This window comes from Trachinotus anak, unplaced genomic scaffold, assembly GCF_046630095.1.
Source record: "Trachinotus anak isolate AG129_WGS33_773 ecotype Australia unplaced genomic scaffold, CSIRO_AGI_Tana_v1 ptg000003l, whole genome shotgun sequence".
Lineage (NCBI taxonomy): Eukaryota > Metazoa > Chordata > Actinopteri > Carangiformes > Carangidae > Trachinotus > Trachinotus anak.
In genome coordinates, this window is record NW_027273854.1 from 9,713,743 (window position 1) to 9,733,883 (window position 20,141).

General features: G+C 41.1%; 1 protein-coding gene across 1 annotated transcript; it reads left to right on the forward strand.

Moving 5' to 3' along the window:
* Window positions 1-7,660: 7,660 nt before the first annotated feature.
* Window positions 7,661-19,849, forward strand: hs3st3b1a (heparan sulfate (glucosamine) 3-O-sulfotransferase 3B1a). The gene is made up of 2 exons (XM_071473221.1): window positions 7,661-8,484; window positions 17,934-19,849. Exons 1-2 carry the CDS (start codon window positions 7,997-7,999, stop codon window positions 18,550-18,552), a joined length of 1,107 nt encoding a protein of 368 aa, XP_071329322.1. The 5' UTR covers window positions 7,661-7,996; the 3' UTR covers window positions 18,553-19,849.
* The last annotated feature ends 292 nt before the right edge of the window (window positions 19,850-20,141 follow it).

Here is a 20,141-nt window from a genome sequence, read left to right on the forward strand (position 1 = left end):
ACTTTAAACTTCTGAGTTTTGCAACCCTGAGGCTCCAGGGATTATTTGGAGTTTATTTCTGCTATACTCATAAATCTTCAAATCAAAGAGCTTTCATTATTAAATTTAGAGCATTATTTTGACAGTGCCAGGATCTCATAGTCATAATAGTTCACTTTTTGTGTTTGTTTGATTTTATTCATACTCATTCTATTCTCTAGAGGCTTATGTACAACCATTGAAACTTATTTAGATTTACCAAGCCGTGTTTTAAAATCTTACTGAAGAGAAACTACAAAAATGTTCATGATTACACATTTACACATTACACATAGCCAAAGTCCCCTGACTACAGCAGGTAGATTGGTGTAGTGACCTTGTCATATTTTGCCTGTGATGACAGAGGAGGCCTGGGGCGCTGGGACCACACAGTCTTGTCATCTCAGCCCAGATCAAAGGGACCCTGCTCCGGTCTGATGGGAGCCAAGGCCCTCGATGAAGGCTATAGTAAGCACGGAGTTAGAGAGCAGGGCTTGATCAACACCGTGGGTGGCAAAAGGCAAAGTATCCACGTAGGTTACCCTGCATGAGGAAGCTTTAGAGCCAATGGGTCTCTTCCCTGTTCCTCTCACTTTACTCAAGAGATGCTCAAGATATCTGTGTAAGGAAGTGAGATCCATAAGTACTTGTAACCTGGAGAGATGAGAGAGATGAAAGAGAAGTGAGAGGAGAGGCACGTCAGGAATGCTGAAACAAAAGCATGGGGAGGCAGAAGTGGTGCAAACGTGGAGCATAATGTGTCTTTAGAGGACCTCCACCTAGACGGCGCTACGGTGAGAAATTTTTCTTGGCCACGGCCCTGCTTTCTTGTGACCTCAGAGTATTGCTGACATGCATGGTCTCTCCACTGAACAATAAATACCAGCTATAAATCAAGATCAAATAATTGAGTTACAAACCTGGGGTAGATGGTTTATGCAACTACTACTAAAGTGTGTTCAGCTTTCGTGGTTTTGTAGATGAGAAGATTTAGAGAACATAGAGAGAACTCAATTAACATTAAAAGTGTTATTTATATACATCATTTGGATATAAATGCACAATTGCACAATGTTTTATATGTTTATATGTCATCCTAAAACATATAAGAATAAAAATAACATTTTGACCAACTGAAAGTCCAATGTTGGTTAAGAAGACCTTCTCCGCCTCTGTTCAATTCAGGAGACACTTCCCTTTCTTTTTCCATCTTTATTCTATAAATGGCTTCAGTAGTTTGACTCACAACCCCGGCATCTGATCTGCTTTGCTTTTAAAAGGCCACATCGTAAATTCTTTGACCTTGATATTTTCCCTCATTTCCCACAGGACCATAATGGTGCAGGGCTCTTTGTTGAAAGCACCTGTTCTCAGCTCGAATAATGGGCTACATTTTCATCCAGGAAATACCCCCTGAGGGACACCCAGCCTCCAAGCCTTAGACTTGAGGGTATCTAGTTGCTGCCATTGCAAGTGAATGTTCACTGCAACCTTTTGAACGCAACCAGTCAACAAGTGTTCCTTGGCCGGGAAGAGCTGTTTTTGGAAATGGTCAAATGGCGAGGGTGTGTTATTGTTTTGAAGTTAGTATATGTGTATATTATAATAAGAATAAAACACACTGACTGTGTGTGAATTATTTTTTTCCTAAATAATCTGTAAAGTAAACTGAAGGGATTAATGAAAGTTACATTATAAACTCCACTCAATAACAAAGACATTTCATATTCCAAACCCAGAGTTCCTCACTGATAACTAGGCCATGTCCATCCGGGTATGAGCAGTGATTATGAAGCAGAAGTCACTGTAAAATAGGATTTGCTTCTCTATCTAGACAACACTTACTATCTTCTAATCTTTTTTTAAAGCTACCTCACTATCATATTTAATTATGCTGCAGAACCTTGATCAGTTACTACAATACCCATATTATGGTACAAGACAGAATAACAAAAAAAAAAAAAAATTATAATAATGACAAAACACAAATATTTGATACTGAAATGTCTTTCTGTGACATTAAGTGACTGTTACCCCCATGCTCTCCCATACAGAAATCTAATATATGACATATATCAAGAGTGATGTTGCCATAAATGTAACTTTTATTATTATCATCACATATACATCCTCTGGATATATGAAGATATACATTTAACAACCATGTTACCATCTTATTCTATGAAAGTTGTCTCAGACTTTTGGAACCCACTGTGTATAATATCAACATATATTGACAGGCTTTTAAGGTGTATCTATATTTATACAACATATGTTCACAACATAAGCATACATATGTAAACAGACATTTGTATGGGCTAGACATTTCCAATTTCTAACGGGTTTTATATATAGTTTTTGCATATGTGCTTTTATTTTATATGTACCTATATGTTATATATGGAAATTAAATACATGTACATATATTACAAATATATGTACATATATTGCAAAATTATTTGACTAAACAATGTACATTCTGACCAGAGAGTTTGTTGTACATATGTCTTTGTGAAAGTGGAAGTACATCAACTAAATTAAAATAGACCTGATAATGAGGTGATGAGGTTGTGTTATACCTGTTAATGCAACCTTGATAAGAAGCTTGTGAGCCATATGGATACTGTGAAAAAGATCCAGACAACTCATGAGCACAGGAATACACAACTTGTTTTTATGAGTCTGAAACAACTTTAGAGACAACTTAAATACTCTCAGCTGTTTACTGGAACAAATCAGTGCAATGAAAAGTTACGGCCTGTGTACAATTTAAAGAAACGTCCTTATACGGTCAAAAGGATGGCAAAACAAATATAGATCATGTCAGCATGAGGTAATTTTCTTAAACTAATGCTATAACACATGTTTGGAAAGCTCTCATTTATCTAAATGGGTAAATGCTTTTAAATTGAACTGATGTGCCACATCAGGATTGTCATCAGCAGTTTAAAGAAAGGAAACAGAGCCTGCTTCATTGTTTTCAAAGCACTGCAACCGGATGTGGGATGCTTTGATTTCACAAATGCACATTCATCAGTATGAAAGTCAGCGCATCTTTATTTATATCAATATAACAGAGACACTGATTTACATTCATGTGGAATGAAAGAGCTAACAGTATAACGATATACTTTTAGCTTGTGCAATGCTTGGCAGGAACAGCACATCTAAGCCTTTCTGATCTTTCCAACCTGCCACAGGGCTGCCTCCCTGTCCAGAAGGACATCAGTGAGGGATAAGACCTTTTCTAAAGGATCAAGGGAGGAAATCTTCTCAGGCTACGGCTATTCCTTAACAGAAGATAAGATGGTCTCCAGCATGGCTTCAGAGAATTTATAGACATTTTAAATGGCCTTACCCAGAGCTGAAGACCTTGAAGGAGGACTTAAGGAGCCAGAGAAGCGTCTTGATCTGCCTCTCAGCTCACCTAATAACCCTGTCATCAGATTGAGGGCATTGCGTGTGTAAGATCTCCGTCTGTCCTACTGTTGCTCACACTTGTTTGTTCTTTCTGGGATAAAGCTGCAGATGAGATCATCCATCAGTCCACTTTACCCTCTAATGGATTCAGATCTTTGACATCTGGAGGTTTCTCCAACAGTGACGTTACTGTAACATGATGTGTGTGCACGGTTGTTTGTGTATTGGGCTATATGTTCAAATTAGGCATTACCATAGATTGCTATTACAGCATAACAAGGTGATAAACAAGCTCAGGTTGTTAATAGGTTTATTGTGCTGGAAAATGTGTTAGAGCCACATGTCCTTCTCGGGTAGGAAGACACAGTTTCAGGATTTATATACCTGCATCCCAGCCCATTATGTTTTTTGGGTTGTCTGTCCGTCTCATTGTCCTGGACATGACATCTCACTAACGCCGTGAGTGAATGTCTTTAATTTTAGCAATTTAACTCAAGGACAGACCGATTAGAATTTTGTGTTCAAAGGTCAAAGGTCAAAGTCTATGACTCAAGAATTCAAACACTAATGACAAAAGTTCACACAAATGCCTAATAGGATAAAATAATGTGATGACATTTCATATCCCAAAACTTCACTGTGACATCCATCATGTTCTAAAAAAAAACAAAGACAACGTCACAACTCAAGAACAGATGTGGAGATTATGACCATATTTCAAATTTGGTCACAAACTGAACTGGTGACAGTAATCCTGCGTGTCCACCTTGGAACTGTGGTGTATTGTATTGTATAGATTGTTTGTGCTGCTGGGTTTAAGGTGTGTGAAACATATATGAGTCTGGACAAACATGCATGTAAATTACAACTGGTGAAGGCATGCAAACGTGACGCGGTGGTTCTGGTTTCTCCTGGCACTGGGGCAACAACAGTCCTCTGCATTGTGAACACTCAGGATGTTTAACTATTCTACACTTGAACTTTTTACACTCACTGAATTAGAAAATGGCACTGTGATGGCAGACTGACAACCCAAATACACTGAAGTTAGATCAGGTTATACATTTGTTTATACTGTAGCTACAGGTACTGAATACACTATCAGTGTGTGTCCTCCTGATGAAGGGCTTTATCTCACTGTCTGGCTTTTATGTATGAGGTGAGTGCTGCTGTTTATGTCATCTGTTTGTGCTGTAGAAGAAGAGTGTGTTGACATGGTTCAGTTAGTGTAATCGTTTTGAGGATGTGTAGACCAAGTCAAGCACTCCCCTCAGTGTGTCCGGTTTACTTCTCCTGAATCCTTCTGAGATGACACAGAGTGCACATGTGGAAGCGTGCGCGTGCGCATGTGTGTGTGTGTGTGCATATGAGGTATTGTCTCCATGCATCATGAAGCATAGCAGATGGAACAAATCAGCACAAGTAACTCTGGAAAAAGTGTGTCTTCTCGTGTACCCTGTGTATGCATGTGTGTGTGTGTGTGCATACAGTGTCCCTCAGGTGTCTTTTGTTACTACTCTGAGTCTCATCCTTCCATGACTGTGCTCTGCTTTGAAGTCTGTCAATCCCCTCCATGCAGTCAAAAAAGAAACCACAAAAACAGGCAAACATAATGTGCACGTCCCCTGTTTGTAGTGTGTTATAGTGAAGTGAATCATTCCAAATATATCTAAAAATGATCAACTGTCCTGTTAGAGTTAAGAATTACTTTTCCTTATGAATAATTTATAATATTAATGTACTGTATATTAAAAATAGATCATTGTGTCCTACCTGCCCAACATCAAACAGCAGAAGCAGTCAGCTATCAGTTGGTGAATACAGTTTCCTAAGCAGCGAACACTGGTTTTTCATTTGTCAGGAGGACAGAAACACGATCCAGCAGGGAGATAGTTTTACTCTGTGCCTGCCGTAAGCAAAAGACTTGATACATTTGCACATTTTTTGGTTTATTTCAGACTTAACATTTAAAGTTCTCGTGTCAGCTGCAACATTTACAGACATAATATTATCTGATCTGTGAAGGCGATATCAACTGTTACTCAGGTCATCTGGCTGTTCTGGCTAGATGAGAGTTTACCAGCGTGTTTACACTTGGCCAGAACTGAATGACGCTATCAGAAAAAAACCAAAGAGAAACTTTAGTTGTGACTAATCATTCCTTGTCATAAAAAGGCCAAGTTAGACAAACACATTGGACCTCTTTCAAAACAGATGTGTAGTAATTTCCACACACTTATGTTTACAGATAATTTGCTCATATTGTGAGCACTGGGTGTGGAGTAAAGTTGTTGTGAAAGGCTATCTGGCAACGATATGGCCAACTAACTATAAATGGCTCTATCTTCTTCTGTTTGCACGACACAGGGAATAGTTTTTTTGGATTTCAAAGTAACTACACAGTTGATACTCTAACAACTTGACCATTCAGCCTCCACTCAGAGAGTTTGTACACAGTGCAAAGACAAACACGGTCTGTACACAGACAAGAAAGGGCAAACCTTGACTATGTAGCTCAAACTAAATCCCTTGATGCACACATTTTTCCAAACAGGTTATCTTGTGCTCATGCACTGTGGAAATGCACCTATTAGGATTAGAAAACATGCACACACACACACACACACACACACACACACACACACACACACACACACACACACATATAGTCTATCATATATAACAGTGTCTGAGAGATGAGATAAGGGGCTTAGATGAAGGGGGCAGGGTTGTGTCTGGTGAAACTCTGACTGACATGGCAGCTCTGGGGTAATCCTGCTAATCCTCTGCTAGCTCAGGGGTGCAGGCCTTTGACCCTGCACCGAGAGGAGGTGCAAACACACACGGACACAAACCAAACTTCCAGTGGCACTTCAGAATTCACAGTCACACATCTCCATCATGACTGCAGCGTGCAGTGGCTGCACTAGCACACCCCTGTAGAGTAAATTATTAATTTTTTATGGACTCATAAAATGAGCTGATAACATTTGTTTATGTAGAACTGCATGCTCACATTGTTTGGAATGATTACGAGGGCAATTAGGAGGGATTATGAGGCCAATTAACTCTGACCCACTCGACCATTCGCCCCACAATACCAGGAAAAGTGTGAAGTTGTTAAAGAAACAGCTGATGCGTGACACATATTTTCAGTTGTGTCACTTGTTTGTCTGCTGCTGTCTGGGGTCAAAGTTACAGTAAATCTGATGTGTTGATCTACACAGACAAAACATGCATGTAATCGGTAGCAATTTAGGCTACATTTTTAGGAAGACCAAGAGTCATGTATTGGTGAAAGTTGTCAGGCGAATTTGAGCATGTCATACTTTTCTATGCCTCTATTTTCAAAAGGGTGCAGATGCTTTTAAAGGCAGAAAATGTGTGATTCATATTTTCACCAAAAATACAAAATGTAAGATTGTAGCCTTTTATCCAGCCCAAATTACCTGACAGCTCTGACAAGGTACAGCAGTTAACTGGGGCTTTTAACGAGCTGGAGGTTAATGTGAAACAGCCTGAAGAGGTGTGCATTATAAAATGAAGGGAGACTGGAGTGATCCACTGGCAGTCATCCGTCCTCCAGTCCTGAGTCTCTAAGAGCTGCGTCAAAGTAGAAAAGGAAAGACAGGAAAATACCGGAAACCTTTACAACTTTCAAAGTAAAATAAAGAAATAGAAAAAAAGTATTTTGCGCAGAGTAACTTTTTTTTGGAACTAAACTTTTTTTTTTAAATGCAAAACTCTGAAAGAAATCAGACAGAGAAAAGTGCACAACAGGTCTATGCAGCTGTTTCCGTGATTAGCCTATAGCTTATTGATGGAGCATATGAACATAACTACAGATGAGTGATTACAGTGGCGCACCTATGCTCAATTAACTGAATCTATAGAGAGAATTTGCATATGACAGCTGTCGTTGCCGTAAGATTTCAGCCTAACATCTGTTGCTGGAGAGTGACATCATGGACATAATTCTATGGACATGAAAACAGTATAAAATAAATATTTTTAACACAAAGGTATATGATACATGATACAGGCCTATTCCTTTAAGGAAGCCTGAAATAAATATATATTTTTTTATATCCTTGCTCACCTCACCACCTGCTCAACAACCGGTTTACATTGAAAGGTTGCACCGGAAGTAAGTCTCGCCTGTTCAGTCTCTCTTGACGCTGCTGCCTGGTGTAGATAACTTGGTGCTGCTGTGTGAGCGCTCACACACTGAGAGCAAGTGATGGGAGACCGACATAGTCCCTGACGCGCATGTCGCTCACCTGGCGATATTTCCATTGACTGTTTTGTGATTTTTTTTCATTTTTATTTTTTTGTGATTATTATTTTATTTTCTTCAGATTTTTGTTTTTGTTGAGAATAAAACAACTCGTCCAACTCTTTCAGGCTGAACTGGAGGTGAAACAGGAGCGCCCTAGAATCCAACATCAGTTGCCACACTGGGTATAATTTGCGTTTGTAATCAGAGTCATGGCAGAGGAGTGAGGCGCCTGTGCCAAAATGCCTGTTGACTGGAATATAACTTTTTCACGGCGGTCCTATGGAATATAGTCCGATTTTACACAGTCTACATGTTGTGCCATCATCCCACGTGAAAAACAAACTCTTTGTGTTCTGCATAATGCTGTCCCTTTGGGTGTATATGATTTATTGCTGTGTTGGCTACTGCTCAACCGTGCCAAACCTGACGTACAACAGGCAGGAGAGCGACGCAGAAGTTGACAATCACCAGGAGTCCTCTTTAGGGGCGTCCAGGGACTTACTGAATAACGAAAACGATGTGGACAGCAGAGGAGAAGAGTGGGATGAAATTAGAGGCGAGGCGAGGGCGCTGGATGATAATGCCATGTCGGGTTTCCTCAATGAGTCGGAAAGTAAAAAGTTGCCCCAGGCGATCATCATCGGGGTGAAGAAAGGAGGGACCCGGGCGCTGCTGGAGTTTCTGCGCTTACATCCGGACATCAGGGCGGTGGGAGCCGAGCCGCACTTCTTCGACCGCAACTACGACAAGGGGCTGGAGTGGTACAGGTACATCACACTGACATGAGTGAAGCAGTTCAACCAGAAAGAGGGAGAGGAAGCTAAATGCACAGTGACTACCATGATTCATTTTCACACATTTTTCATTGAACCATGGGCTTCTTATGTACGGGGTTCAAGCGCCTAGGGCTTGGCAGAACATCATTATGAAGGCTCTTCTGGAGGCATTTGGAAATTTCTATTTAGGCTAGACCCTGTCAGTTTAAGCAACTTTTATACTTTGTATTATATCTTCCAATCATTGCATTATATCATCCATCATCTAATCTACATTTTAAACACATACATTAAAAGTCTGTCCTCATGCATATACATACGCACACAAACACATACAAGTCGTTCAGTTGCACAACATTTTCTGCAGCAGTGAAAAGAACAGAAGCTGTGATGATCATCTAAATCATTAAGTTTCCAGGAAAAGGTTTTATGTGTGGGAAGTGATAAGATAATAGGAGACAGAGAAAGTGAGTGCAATTTAAGACAGATCTTTTTTTTTACTGACAAAAGCAAATAAATAGTACATTATGATTTGGTAGCTAAGTTTGATGCCTGCTGTGAATATATGTTAATCTGTGTCAATTTAATAAAAAGGTGGTTAAATTGAGGGTCACTTTTATTCCACTGGGTTACTGTCTTCAGTGAACTGGAAACTAAAGATGTTCACAGTTTATTGTTTGTTACCTTGATTATTCATTTTTCATGTCAAATCCATTCACAGTAAACGCAGTGTAGGTAGGCTACTGTATGTTGCTATTTATAGGAATGAAACAGAATCTCAGCCACACACTGCTGATGAGGTGATAAGTGTGACCTCAGGCGACAACGTTATGTAAAACAAGCTAGGAACTGTTGGTGTGCAGGACCTGGCCACTTCAGCATTTAGATGGTGAACCTTAAACTTTGAACAACTGCAGGTGCAATCAAGCCTCTAATGTCAGCAATACTCAAACGGAGCAGAACATTGCATACACAGTTTTTTTTTTTGTTTTTTTTGTTTTTTTTACAGAGACAAAAATTTCAGTTTGACATTTTAGGCAACTCCTCTCAGTCATGTTCACTTACTAAGCACAATCGATTTTCTGCTTGTTTGCCTGACCTTCACCCAGTGTTCCTGGAATCCTTATACATCTGTCCTTGGATTTAGACTTTCTGTGGCTCCCTAACAAGGGGGGGGGGGGGGGGGTATCAGGTAGAAAAAGATAAGGCAGAACCTCCATTTAGATTTGCTCTGACTTCTGGATGCAGTTCTAATAAACAGCCTTTTGGTTTATGGTTAGGAGTTAGCAAGTTACATCATGCCGTCATTCTTGAACAGCCAGGGACGTGATTCAGTGATTAAAGATTATGAGATCCATGGTATTGATTCAGTGGCAGTAATTTGTTTTGATCTTCAACCCACAAGACATTGATGTCAAAAGCAGAGATCGGGGCTGTTTACACCTTCAGCACTGCATCCTGTAACGTTTTTATTGTATATTCTGTCATCGCAGCTGTTGTCCTTGCACCATACCTCACATCTCAATATGCAAACTCTTTACTATTGACTCAGCTTCACAGTTGCACAATTTGCTCCTTTTATTGGAAAAAAAAAACACAAACACACTATATTCATAGAAATGTTTGATCTTTTACGTAAACCAAAATGTTCCCGGAAAGGGTTTAGCATTGGATTCTTTACATCAGAGCAGCCACATTGTTAATAAGAGATACTGCTGTTTCAAGCATCCATTTGACTGAGCCAAGGGATTAACAGGAGATGTCAAAGGATCTACACACTGTTTCAAAGCTGGCTCCGTAAAGCTACAATAGGGGAAGTGAAGCATTGTTCAAAGGACTTCTCGCTTAAACTCCTTTAAGAATTTCCGGACAGGTTTTTGGAGCATTTTTGGGTGATCAGTCTGTGAAGAGCGGCCTTTTGTCCATCTCCACAGACTGAGCAACAAGAACAAATTGAAATCGCCCTAAGCTTGAAGATTTTTTCTTTTTTTCTTTTTTAACTTATTGCGCTAAGTCTTCATGCTGATTTTACAATTCACAATGGATGCATGAGTAGGCAAAGCATGTGAAGAATGAGTAAAATGAGAGAGAGATGCATAAAACAAATTATTATGCAAGTAGTCAAAGAAACAGTTGTATATAGTTGAGACATGCCAGCTTCTTGTTCACAGTGGCTGCTGCATACCAAGCACACAGCTAGGGGATGTGGGAAACCGTTTCATCTTGGGACATGTATAATGAAGGCTTCTTCTCCAAGAAAGGTGATCTGGCTAATTAAAACAACTTGGCTTGAGTTGTCACAGTGAGAGCACTGAGCCACAGATTGACCCCAAACAGCAGAGCACCACAACATCAGACTGACCCCTAATGATCATTTAGTATAGCTGAGGAAAAACACAGGGAAGCTTTACGGTCGTGGAGCACATCGTTGTAGGACAAACAAGTATTTCCACACAATCCTTTGCCAACTTATCGGGTTCATAAATGAGCACTTTTATATAATGCCTTAGCTGTTTGGCGCACCATTTTAAGGCGCGTCAAAAGATTTCGTCATGCAGACCACTTTCCTATTTGATCAGTAGTAAGTTTTCAAGGAGAGCATGAAGCCAGGCGAAGATGTCTGCCATTGGTTTGCCCATATGTTTCACTTCATTGCCCCAGACTAATGGTGAGCAGTAGCTTGGAGAGAGGAGCAGTCCCCTGGGTGGGCTTATCAGTTCCTGTGGTGGCATTGAGTTGTGCCCACACCATTTATCTGCTGTGATTGGTGTGTCCATCCTGCAGGAGGTCGGCTGTGTCCGTCTTAGTTGGAGCCCCACATATAGGAGAGGCCCCCGCACAGCAGGGCACCAACCACAACACAGCACGTTTTCACTCATAGGCAGAATAAGAGACGCAGGCAGACAATTGTGCACACTTACTCACACAGAGCACAGGAGGCAACTCCCAAAAGCCGTGGGAACAGCTTCCTCCTTGGCCCCTTCTTTCATCAATACCAGCATAATACTAGCTTCCTCCTATGTGTTGTTTTGTGGCAGGTTAACTGCTCATCTACTGAACACATGTTTAAATCAAGGTCCTCTGAGTTCTGTTCGCTAGATGTGACTTAATTGTTGAAATCGTGTTTTTCCTCTTGAGGATCCACATATAGAACAATGAGCGGCCTTCTTACTAAGTAACTGAGGGTGTCAGAAGAAGACAGCCTAATCCTCCTCCGAGCCTCAGGGAAGCTTAGATGCAGGCCAGTGGCAGATAGAGGGTAGTAAATTTAAAGTGAGTCTTTAGAAAGCGCAACAGTATTATGGAGCTCAATGAAAGGGGACGCTGGAGAACCCCTGAGGTCTGCATTAACCCCGACAATAAAAGAGCAGACAATTAGTGTGAAACATGTTTTCTCTGCCTTCACTTTGTATGCAAATGTGCTCAGAAGGGTGAAAGTGCCCTTTGACGAAGCCCAGCAGGAGTTCATCAGAGGGAGCATTCATTGGAACCTGCCCAAGAAAAGACTCAAACACTACACTTAAGCTTTTTAGTCTGAAAAGTTGACTTCTGTGTGGAAAAGTTGCATTTCCCAAGAGTAGGTTCATTTGAGTCCACTGGTGCCTTTTTGCTTACTCAACACCTCTAGCTTTCTGCAAGGACACAGGGGGATTGGGGTAAGTGAGAGAGCTTTCAATATAGGTATCTCCCATCTTAAACTAATGTGTCAGCAGACTGACAGTAAAAGAAAGGAAAAGTGCATTAATGACAAGTTGCTGCAAGGGAAGACGTGCTAGCTGTTGTTTCAAACGTCACTAAGAGTTTTCCACATAACATAAAAGTTTGCTCTGTCAAAACTACATGTCCTGAAAAAAGCAAATTAGGCTTCACCTGGGTTTTTGCTTCTGATAGACTAAAAATCATGCTAGCGTTCCTCCAATAAGCCCACTAGATTGTCAATACTGGTAATGTGCACCTCCCCTCCCGAGTCTGGAGATTGAAGATTTAATTTGCTGCAACAACCCCTGGGGATTTTGCTTGAGGCAATTTGTCAAACCGCAGCACTTATTACAGCACTTTGGAAACCTCTAAAACAAAGCAAGTTCACTCCATTATTTCCCCTCGAGTTGTTGACTTCCTCATCTCTCTCTCATGGTTTCTTCAGAGAGAATGTGTTGTTTCCTGCCTCTGTCTTTCCCTCCGCTGCAGAGGCTCCCTGACAGCAAGTCAGAGCAACTCTAGAAAGCGCCAATCTGCCGCAGCCATCTTTGTTTTGCCTCTTTTAAGTCTTGTTTGCTTGTGCTGATCCTCTCAGACCAGCATACATCTGCAGGGAATTACCTAATTGTACCACTACCACTACATCATTTTTGCATTATATGCAAAGAATGTTTGTATCCCATTGACACCATAACATTGTAATTGTGGATGTTTTGACAAAGTAAATAATGTTCATATTTCTTAATAATATTATTATAATATTAATATTAGCTGAATACATATTTTTCTTGCTCACAGTCAAGTATAAACAGGTTTTTAACTGTTTTATGTCAGAGAAAGTAGCAAGGCAGACAAACACAATATTAAATTTAGGCCAAATTTAGGTCAATACAGCACTAAGCATTTTTTCTCTTTGCTTATATATTAGCGTGACATTGTTGCATGTATTTGTGTCAGAATATACTAAAAATTTAATGATATCACCATTAGTTAGTACAGTAATAATTCTTACATATTATGTTTTGTGAAATAAAACCGCATATAGTTACATGAACAAATTTCTGAATTCTTATCTCAGCTGTTTCTTTCAGTTTCTCTCTGAAGTCTGTTTCCGGTCTTTTGTCCATTCAGGGTACCACTGCTCCTCCACTGCGACTTTCCATAAACTGTACTGAACGTGGTCTTGTTTGACCAAGTCTTCATCATCACTGGTGCAGCAGCTGCTTTGCTGCGTGGTGGTTTCTCTCAGCTTTGTCATACCTATTCATAATTCCCTTTGTGCTTTGTGATGTTCTTGTTGAAAGGGTCATACTCTGGGTTCGGGTTAATGATGCTGCTTTTTAAAACAGTACTCCACCAGTTTAACATTGCACTCCTATTAAACCGCCAGACAATGGGACGTTTTAAAAACAGCTCTCCACAGCTTTTTTTTTCCATTTTCTGTCTTCAGCTTCCATCCAACACTGACTTAGGCGACATCACTTGAGGCAATTTATGTGGTTACCTCTGAAGCTCCTATCCAAGACCTGTAGACTCTGATGTGTAAAATAAACAGAGTTCCCTTTAAGTGAGATGCTATTACCGGTTCACTGTTGGCTTAAGTTTGAACCTCTGGCTCATATAAGAAACCTACAGTCCCACCTACTGATTATCCCCTTGAACCATCATCCAAAACAGAATCAGACTCACTTCCTTGTTCCATTTGGCTCCATTTTCTGACAATTATTTATTGACACAGTAGCTAAAGCAGCAGCTGAGAGCCATATATCCATACACACTTTTAATGATGATATTGCCGGTTCTGATGGCTGTTCATAATCTCTTCTACCTGGAGTGTGATCAACGTTCAGTGTGACTGGTTTACATTTTTCCAGTACCACCACCCTGATAAAACGTGCACTCTGGTTCTATAAACAACCTACTGACAGAGTTGTCATGTGTTAATGCAAGGCTGACAGTTGTGTGAGGGAAGCCAGAATGGCTCACACACTGTTTCTCCCCCTCCTTCTCCTCCTCCTCCCCCTCCTCTCTTCAAATTCAGCCTGTCTCCATCAGACAGCCAGGTGGCCTTAAGTTCTGCATATACTGACAGTAATAACGGAGGATGGAGGAAAAAGCCATTTGCATTGTTGTGCAGAAACTGAGTGCTGTTCAGTGTCATATAAGACGGTCCCGAGTGTAAAGCATGATGACGACACGCATGATAAGATGAGCTGCAATAGCTAGAGAGAACACCTTCCCTAAAGTTGCCTCTCCTCTTTGATTTCTGTCTGGAACTTGTCTCACAGTAAATTGGTCTGACTATTCTAAGTGGCTGCATACCACCACCTCTCATCCTGTCTTTGAGAAGAGGAACGATTCCCACAGTAGCTCAACCCCTCTCAGAGCTGCAGCGTAAGATTAGAACTCATCATGACATTAGATAATGCCGAGGTTTTTTTCTGGAGCAGTCCCTTGTCACGGGGGTCTGAGAAGCTGAAATATAGATGCCAATTAGAGTCAGTCAAGCAGAACACTGCAGGATACAAAAAAAAAAAAAAGCAGGACTTGTTGGAGTTTTCTGCACTGCACTTGTTCCTGACTTATTCATCACTGAGGACATCATCCCGCAGCCACACGAAGCAGCAGCAGTGTTGTAAATTCCTACTTTTGAACCTGCATCCTGATAGCAGTGAATCTAAACAATGCAACCAGGTTTCGAACAGTGTCACAGTTATAGACACAGCTGACTGCCCCAGCTGACAAAACATAGGCAAATTACACACACCTCACCTGGATTGATATCTGTCTGCGTGATTTATCTTGTGCTACTGCTGCAGAAAAATGCAGACACAACATCAGATCTGGCAGCTGAATTAAAACTTAGACTTGCGCGTCAGGGTCAGAGGGGTCGACTTATGTGGTCCCCATCCTCCCACAGCACACCTGATTCCATCTAATCCTCTGTTTACTCCTTCCACTCCTACCTCTCTTGCTTTATCTCATTCTCGTAGCCGTTTTCCTCCCTGCTTTCTCCGTGTTATCTTCCAAGCCGTGCAGTTCTCCTGCGGGTTCATAGGACAGGTTAGAGGGCAGAGGATGTTTATGTGTAAGTGCAAGCATCGGTTAAAGGCAGAAACTCTTCCAACCTTCAGTTCCTTGCTTTGCCACTTTGAAAATACAAGTGAAGCAGTGTTTGTTAGCTTCCTGAAGTCAAATAGGAACATGCAAAATCCATGAAGGGGAAAAAGTCAGCGTGTTGTGCTGTGGCTCAGGTCTACAAGAGTGAACTAGCTTTTTTTCTGTTGTCTTGAAGCTGAGTGATGATGCCTTTGCATGGCTGATTGATAGATGAGGATTCACTGAAACCTATTGGTTCCAGGCGACATTGTTTATTAAGCAGAACAAATTGTGAAAGCTTGCTACATCTGCCCCCCCCTTAAGGCAACTCTCTCACTCATTCAGAGATGTTCTCCCCTGCTCTATCTCTGCTAAGATGAATAATGCATGTACTTCTCACACAGATTGTTTTGCTCGGGGACTAAGTGGAAAGTTTGATTGGTAGTAAGTTTTTGTGTCCCTTGAGGCCCCGAGAAAGGCCTACGGCGCTCCGCTTGTGTGTATCCAAGAGATGCAGAAGATAATTGCAGGGGGTTCTGATAGAGTTGTTTGTGTCTCTCCTACCTATTACCTTGATTAGGTTTGTGGTTTTTCCACCCCATGCAATGGGAGCTAAGGCTCTTAGGGAGAAAAAAGTGGAATAAATGTGTAAGACCTAGGGCTTCCATAGAGAGGAAGGAAAGAGCAGGTGACACTAGGCGATGAGATTGCATAAGAAAGCAGACGCTTTGTGTATTTGTATGGTACTAAAGAGGTAGGTGTGATGTCTACTTTCCCCACAGTTACTAAAGCCTTTTTCCTAGTGCTCTGCGCGGCCAAATCTCGCAGACCATTTTCTGCTTGTTTCCACCACATAAATTTGTAAGATGAAAGCTGCTGGGTTTGGAGAGGAATATTGAAGCTCTTTGTGCTTGCACCAACAGATGGTTGGAAATTATGGTAATCACTTTAATGACATGGCTCCTCTGGTTTCCTGTTGTTCGATTTAGATCAACTGCTCACTATCAAAACATGAGAATATTACCAAAATACTGTAATAACGGATGATTTACATTTTGACTGACATAAACCCACATGAGGTGTGTCGGGAGCTGATGCTTGCAAACGCATGGCATCACACCGTGCCTCACATAAGAATAAGCGATATCTGTGCACTGCTTTTGCTTTCAAGACACTGAGCTCCTCTCCCAAGCTCCTGCTTATTAAATCCTGGACGTCTGGCAGTGTTTTTTACATATGTAACGACCAGCTACACACACTGTAGTTTTCATAATGGGGAAGTGTTCACATCTGGTAAGAAGTTTATAATTATATTTAACTCTATAGGGTTTAATGAGGGAACACAGGAAACACGTACAATCGAATGCAAGTACAATAACCCTACATTAGAGGTTGACACTGTGAAGCTGAAGATATTACATTTTGATGACACTGTGAGAGAAAAGATGATACAACTTTGCAATATTTGCATCTGTAGTTCATTGAGTAGCGTTATTGAGTTAGATGACTTTGTGTTGTTGGGGTGTTGGGACATATATTTTCCTATTAAATACATTCTGATCCAACAATGCCTCAAACTCCTCCCCTTGAAGCATTGCATGAAGTTGAATGAACATCGCTCTGACAGAGTCTCCGCACAAAATTGAACAAATTGTTTGCATTCAACTGTACTCGAGTTTGTGCTATTGTGTCCAGAAGCAACTGGTTTTCTTCTGTGTTCCTTCGTGGATTAACCACTTACCACTGACTCTCGTCGTTGTGGCCACGTATCTCTCCCCCTCTCCCTCTCACTCCAGAGACAAGCCAGCCACCCAGTCAGCCAACAAGGCAGTCAACCAGCCTCTAATGCTCTAGCGTGTTTGGCTTAGTCCTAATCCCCCTTGGCTCACTTTAGCCATTATCCAGTCAGAGCTGCAGTTAACAGGCTATATTATGATCAACCAGAGCCATCCAGGGTCAAGAAGAATATGCAGCTAAGGGAATAGACAGCTCCAAAACTTTGCATTTTCTCTTAAGGAATGTGAGGCCTTTCCAGATCTTACACAAAATTACTGACAAATATGGGGAAAAAGGTGCAGTCACACTCATATGTCTTGGTATGACATTAAGAAGCATAATACTGCCTATTCAGAGTTAAACCATCTATTGTATACTGTAAGGAAGGTGTGGAATATTTCAATGCGGAAATTGTGGCGTTTGAAGGAGGATTGAGGTCTTAAGGTAGATTAAATGGAACAGGAGGAAATGAATGTCTTCCTTTAGGGTCTGTATTTAGAACATGTCAGGAACTGGGTATTGTCTTCACATACAGTCACACATGATTGACAGCACTTCTTCTCTACCTACCAGTCCCTGTCACTTTATGTATACTCACAGGCTCTGTTAATGTTGCTCATGATCCCTACAATTGTCCTCTTGATGATGATTGACTTGCTCTTGTCTGACAGTATTTTTTAAATCCGCCACGGAGAGACTGTGTCAGTGTTAATCTCTCCTTCTTTTATGCGAGCTTTTGTAAATTGTTGGCTTTAAAAACCGGCAGCATTACAGAAAGTAGCAGAATATGATGGTACAGAGTTCTTTTTTGAGCAATACAGAGCCTGTAGTGCTAATATAAACCAGTGTGTTTGTATCCTTTGCAGGGAATTGATGCCCAAGTCATCAGAGGGCCAGTTGACCATGGAGAAGACCCCCAGCTACTATGTCACCAAGGAGGTCCCTGCACGAATCTACACCATGTCTAAAGACACAAAGCTGATTGTAGTCGTCCGGGATCCCGTCACGCGGGCCATCTCAGACTACACCCAGACGCGCTCCAAGAAGCCAGACATCCCCTCTTTCGAGAGCCTGACCTTTAAGAACATGTCTGCGGGTCTGATTGACACCACGTGGAGCGCTGTTCAAATCGGCATGTACGCCAAGCACCTTGAGCGCTGGCTCCAGTTCTTCCCCATGGAGCAGTTGCTGTTTGTCAGCGGAGAGCGTTTGATTAGCGATCCCGCAGGTGAGATGGCTCGCGTCCAGGACTTTCTTGGGCTCAGGAGGGTGGTCACGGAGAAACATTTCCACTTTAACCCAGCAAAAGGCTTCCCCTGCCTTAAGAGACCTGAGGGGAACAGCAAGCCGCACTGCCTGGGCAAAACCAAAGGCAGGACCCATCCCAATATTGACCCAGAGGTGGTGCAGAGGCTAAGGGAGTTTTATAAACCCTTTAATAGCAAGTTTTACCAGATGACTGGTCATGACTTTGGCTGGGACTGAGATAAAAAATTTATGAGGACAGACTCATGCTGGTCCCTTGTCTGTTTTTTTTTTTTTTTTATTCTGGAGATATTGTTATACAGTGTATGTACAGTATTTGGTGGATATGTAAAAAGTTCAGAAGTCTATTTTATGATAATTTATTGTTATGATATTAATTCACTAAGCTGCCTAACCAGGTTTATTCATGATCCACCACACACTTTCTGTCCATATTTAATACTCATTACATACACAAACATCTTTATAAAAGCACAATGTTTTTACGGGTATTACAAGTAGGGGCCAGTGTCCTTCGTCTTTCAACCATAATTTTGGCCTCATGTGCAAAACCACCTCTTTTTCTTTTACCCTCTGCTGCTTTTGCTTCACCTTAAACTGAACAAGATCCAACTTCACAACCAACTGGTAATATCCCCTTAACATTCGTCTGACCCTCAGAGGTCTATGGACCCACTTAGTCAGGTCGATACAGGGCTCAGCTGATCCAGTGCCACTTGCCAGGTGGATCAATACAGTAATAGCTTCTAATTATGTCAGTTAGACCTGAGTGATGGCACTGCCTTGATCTTCGGAGCGCTGCAATAAAACACAGATCCATTAATGGCAGTAAGTTTATGGTTGACCCTTGAGCCAACTTCAAGTTAATACAATAATATAAATTCCCAATGCAATGTTTTGACTTAACCACTATTTATATGCTTCCACAAAGGAATGTTGATTAGGATCCGATGGAGGCTCCTGTCACGATACATTTTGGATGTTTTCATCCCTTTCCCAAAAAACCTGCTGCACAGGCTTCATAATGCCTAATCGTTTATTCCTCGTTCCAAACAAGAAAATGATTGATATGACTCGGTCATATTCACTGGTGTGTACTGAAATAGCACATATGGCTCATTATGTACAGCTGTTTTTACCACAGGTGATACTAGACGTGTTAATGATGCCCTTTCTGATGATACATCAGCTGACAGAGTCACGGCCACACGGAAATAAGCATTTCTGAAGCTGAAGAGAATTAAAACCAACCTACCTTCAGCCAGTATTTAAGTTTCACATATGGTTGAGTTTTATTCAACCTTTTTTTTTTTTTTTTTTTGAACATTTGTCAGCATTTTAACAGACATCATTTCATAATGACGTACTGTGACCCCGGTTGTTTTAGAGGCACTATTTTGCTGTACACATTGCTTTACATACATGTAAATGAAGCAGCTTTGACTGAGAAGTTAATTAAAGGGTGCAGTCATGTCATTTTTATGAAGTAAGAAATAAATATGTTTTACCAAAATCATATAATCCAATCTCTGTCATCTTTGTATTTATTATATTCTCCCCCCCCAAAAAAAAGAAAAAAAAAAAAGAAAACTGGAATTCATTGTTTTACCTGCTCTATGTGCTTAACATGTGTTACTCTTTAAAGCACTGCCCCCACCTTACCTGTATCGATTTCTGGATCCCTGCGGGGCAAAGGTGTACTGCTGTGTGTAATTCACCATATTGCACATTATTGCGCTAACGGGCTAATTAGCGCAGTGCAGTTAACTACTTTTAGCTGTCTCAGCCTCCCGCTGCCACCAGCAAGT

Coding starts and splice junctions, on each gene's coding strand:
- hs3st3b1a (XM_071473221.1), top strand. CDS start 7,997: ATGGAATATAGTCCGATTTTACACAGTCTACATGTTGTGCCATCATCC. Junction 8,485..17,933: donor AAGGGGCTGGAGTGGTACAG/GTACATCACACT, acceptor TATCCTTTGCAG/GGAATTGATGCCCAAGTCAT.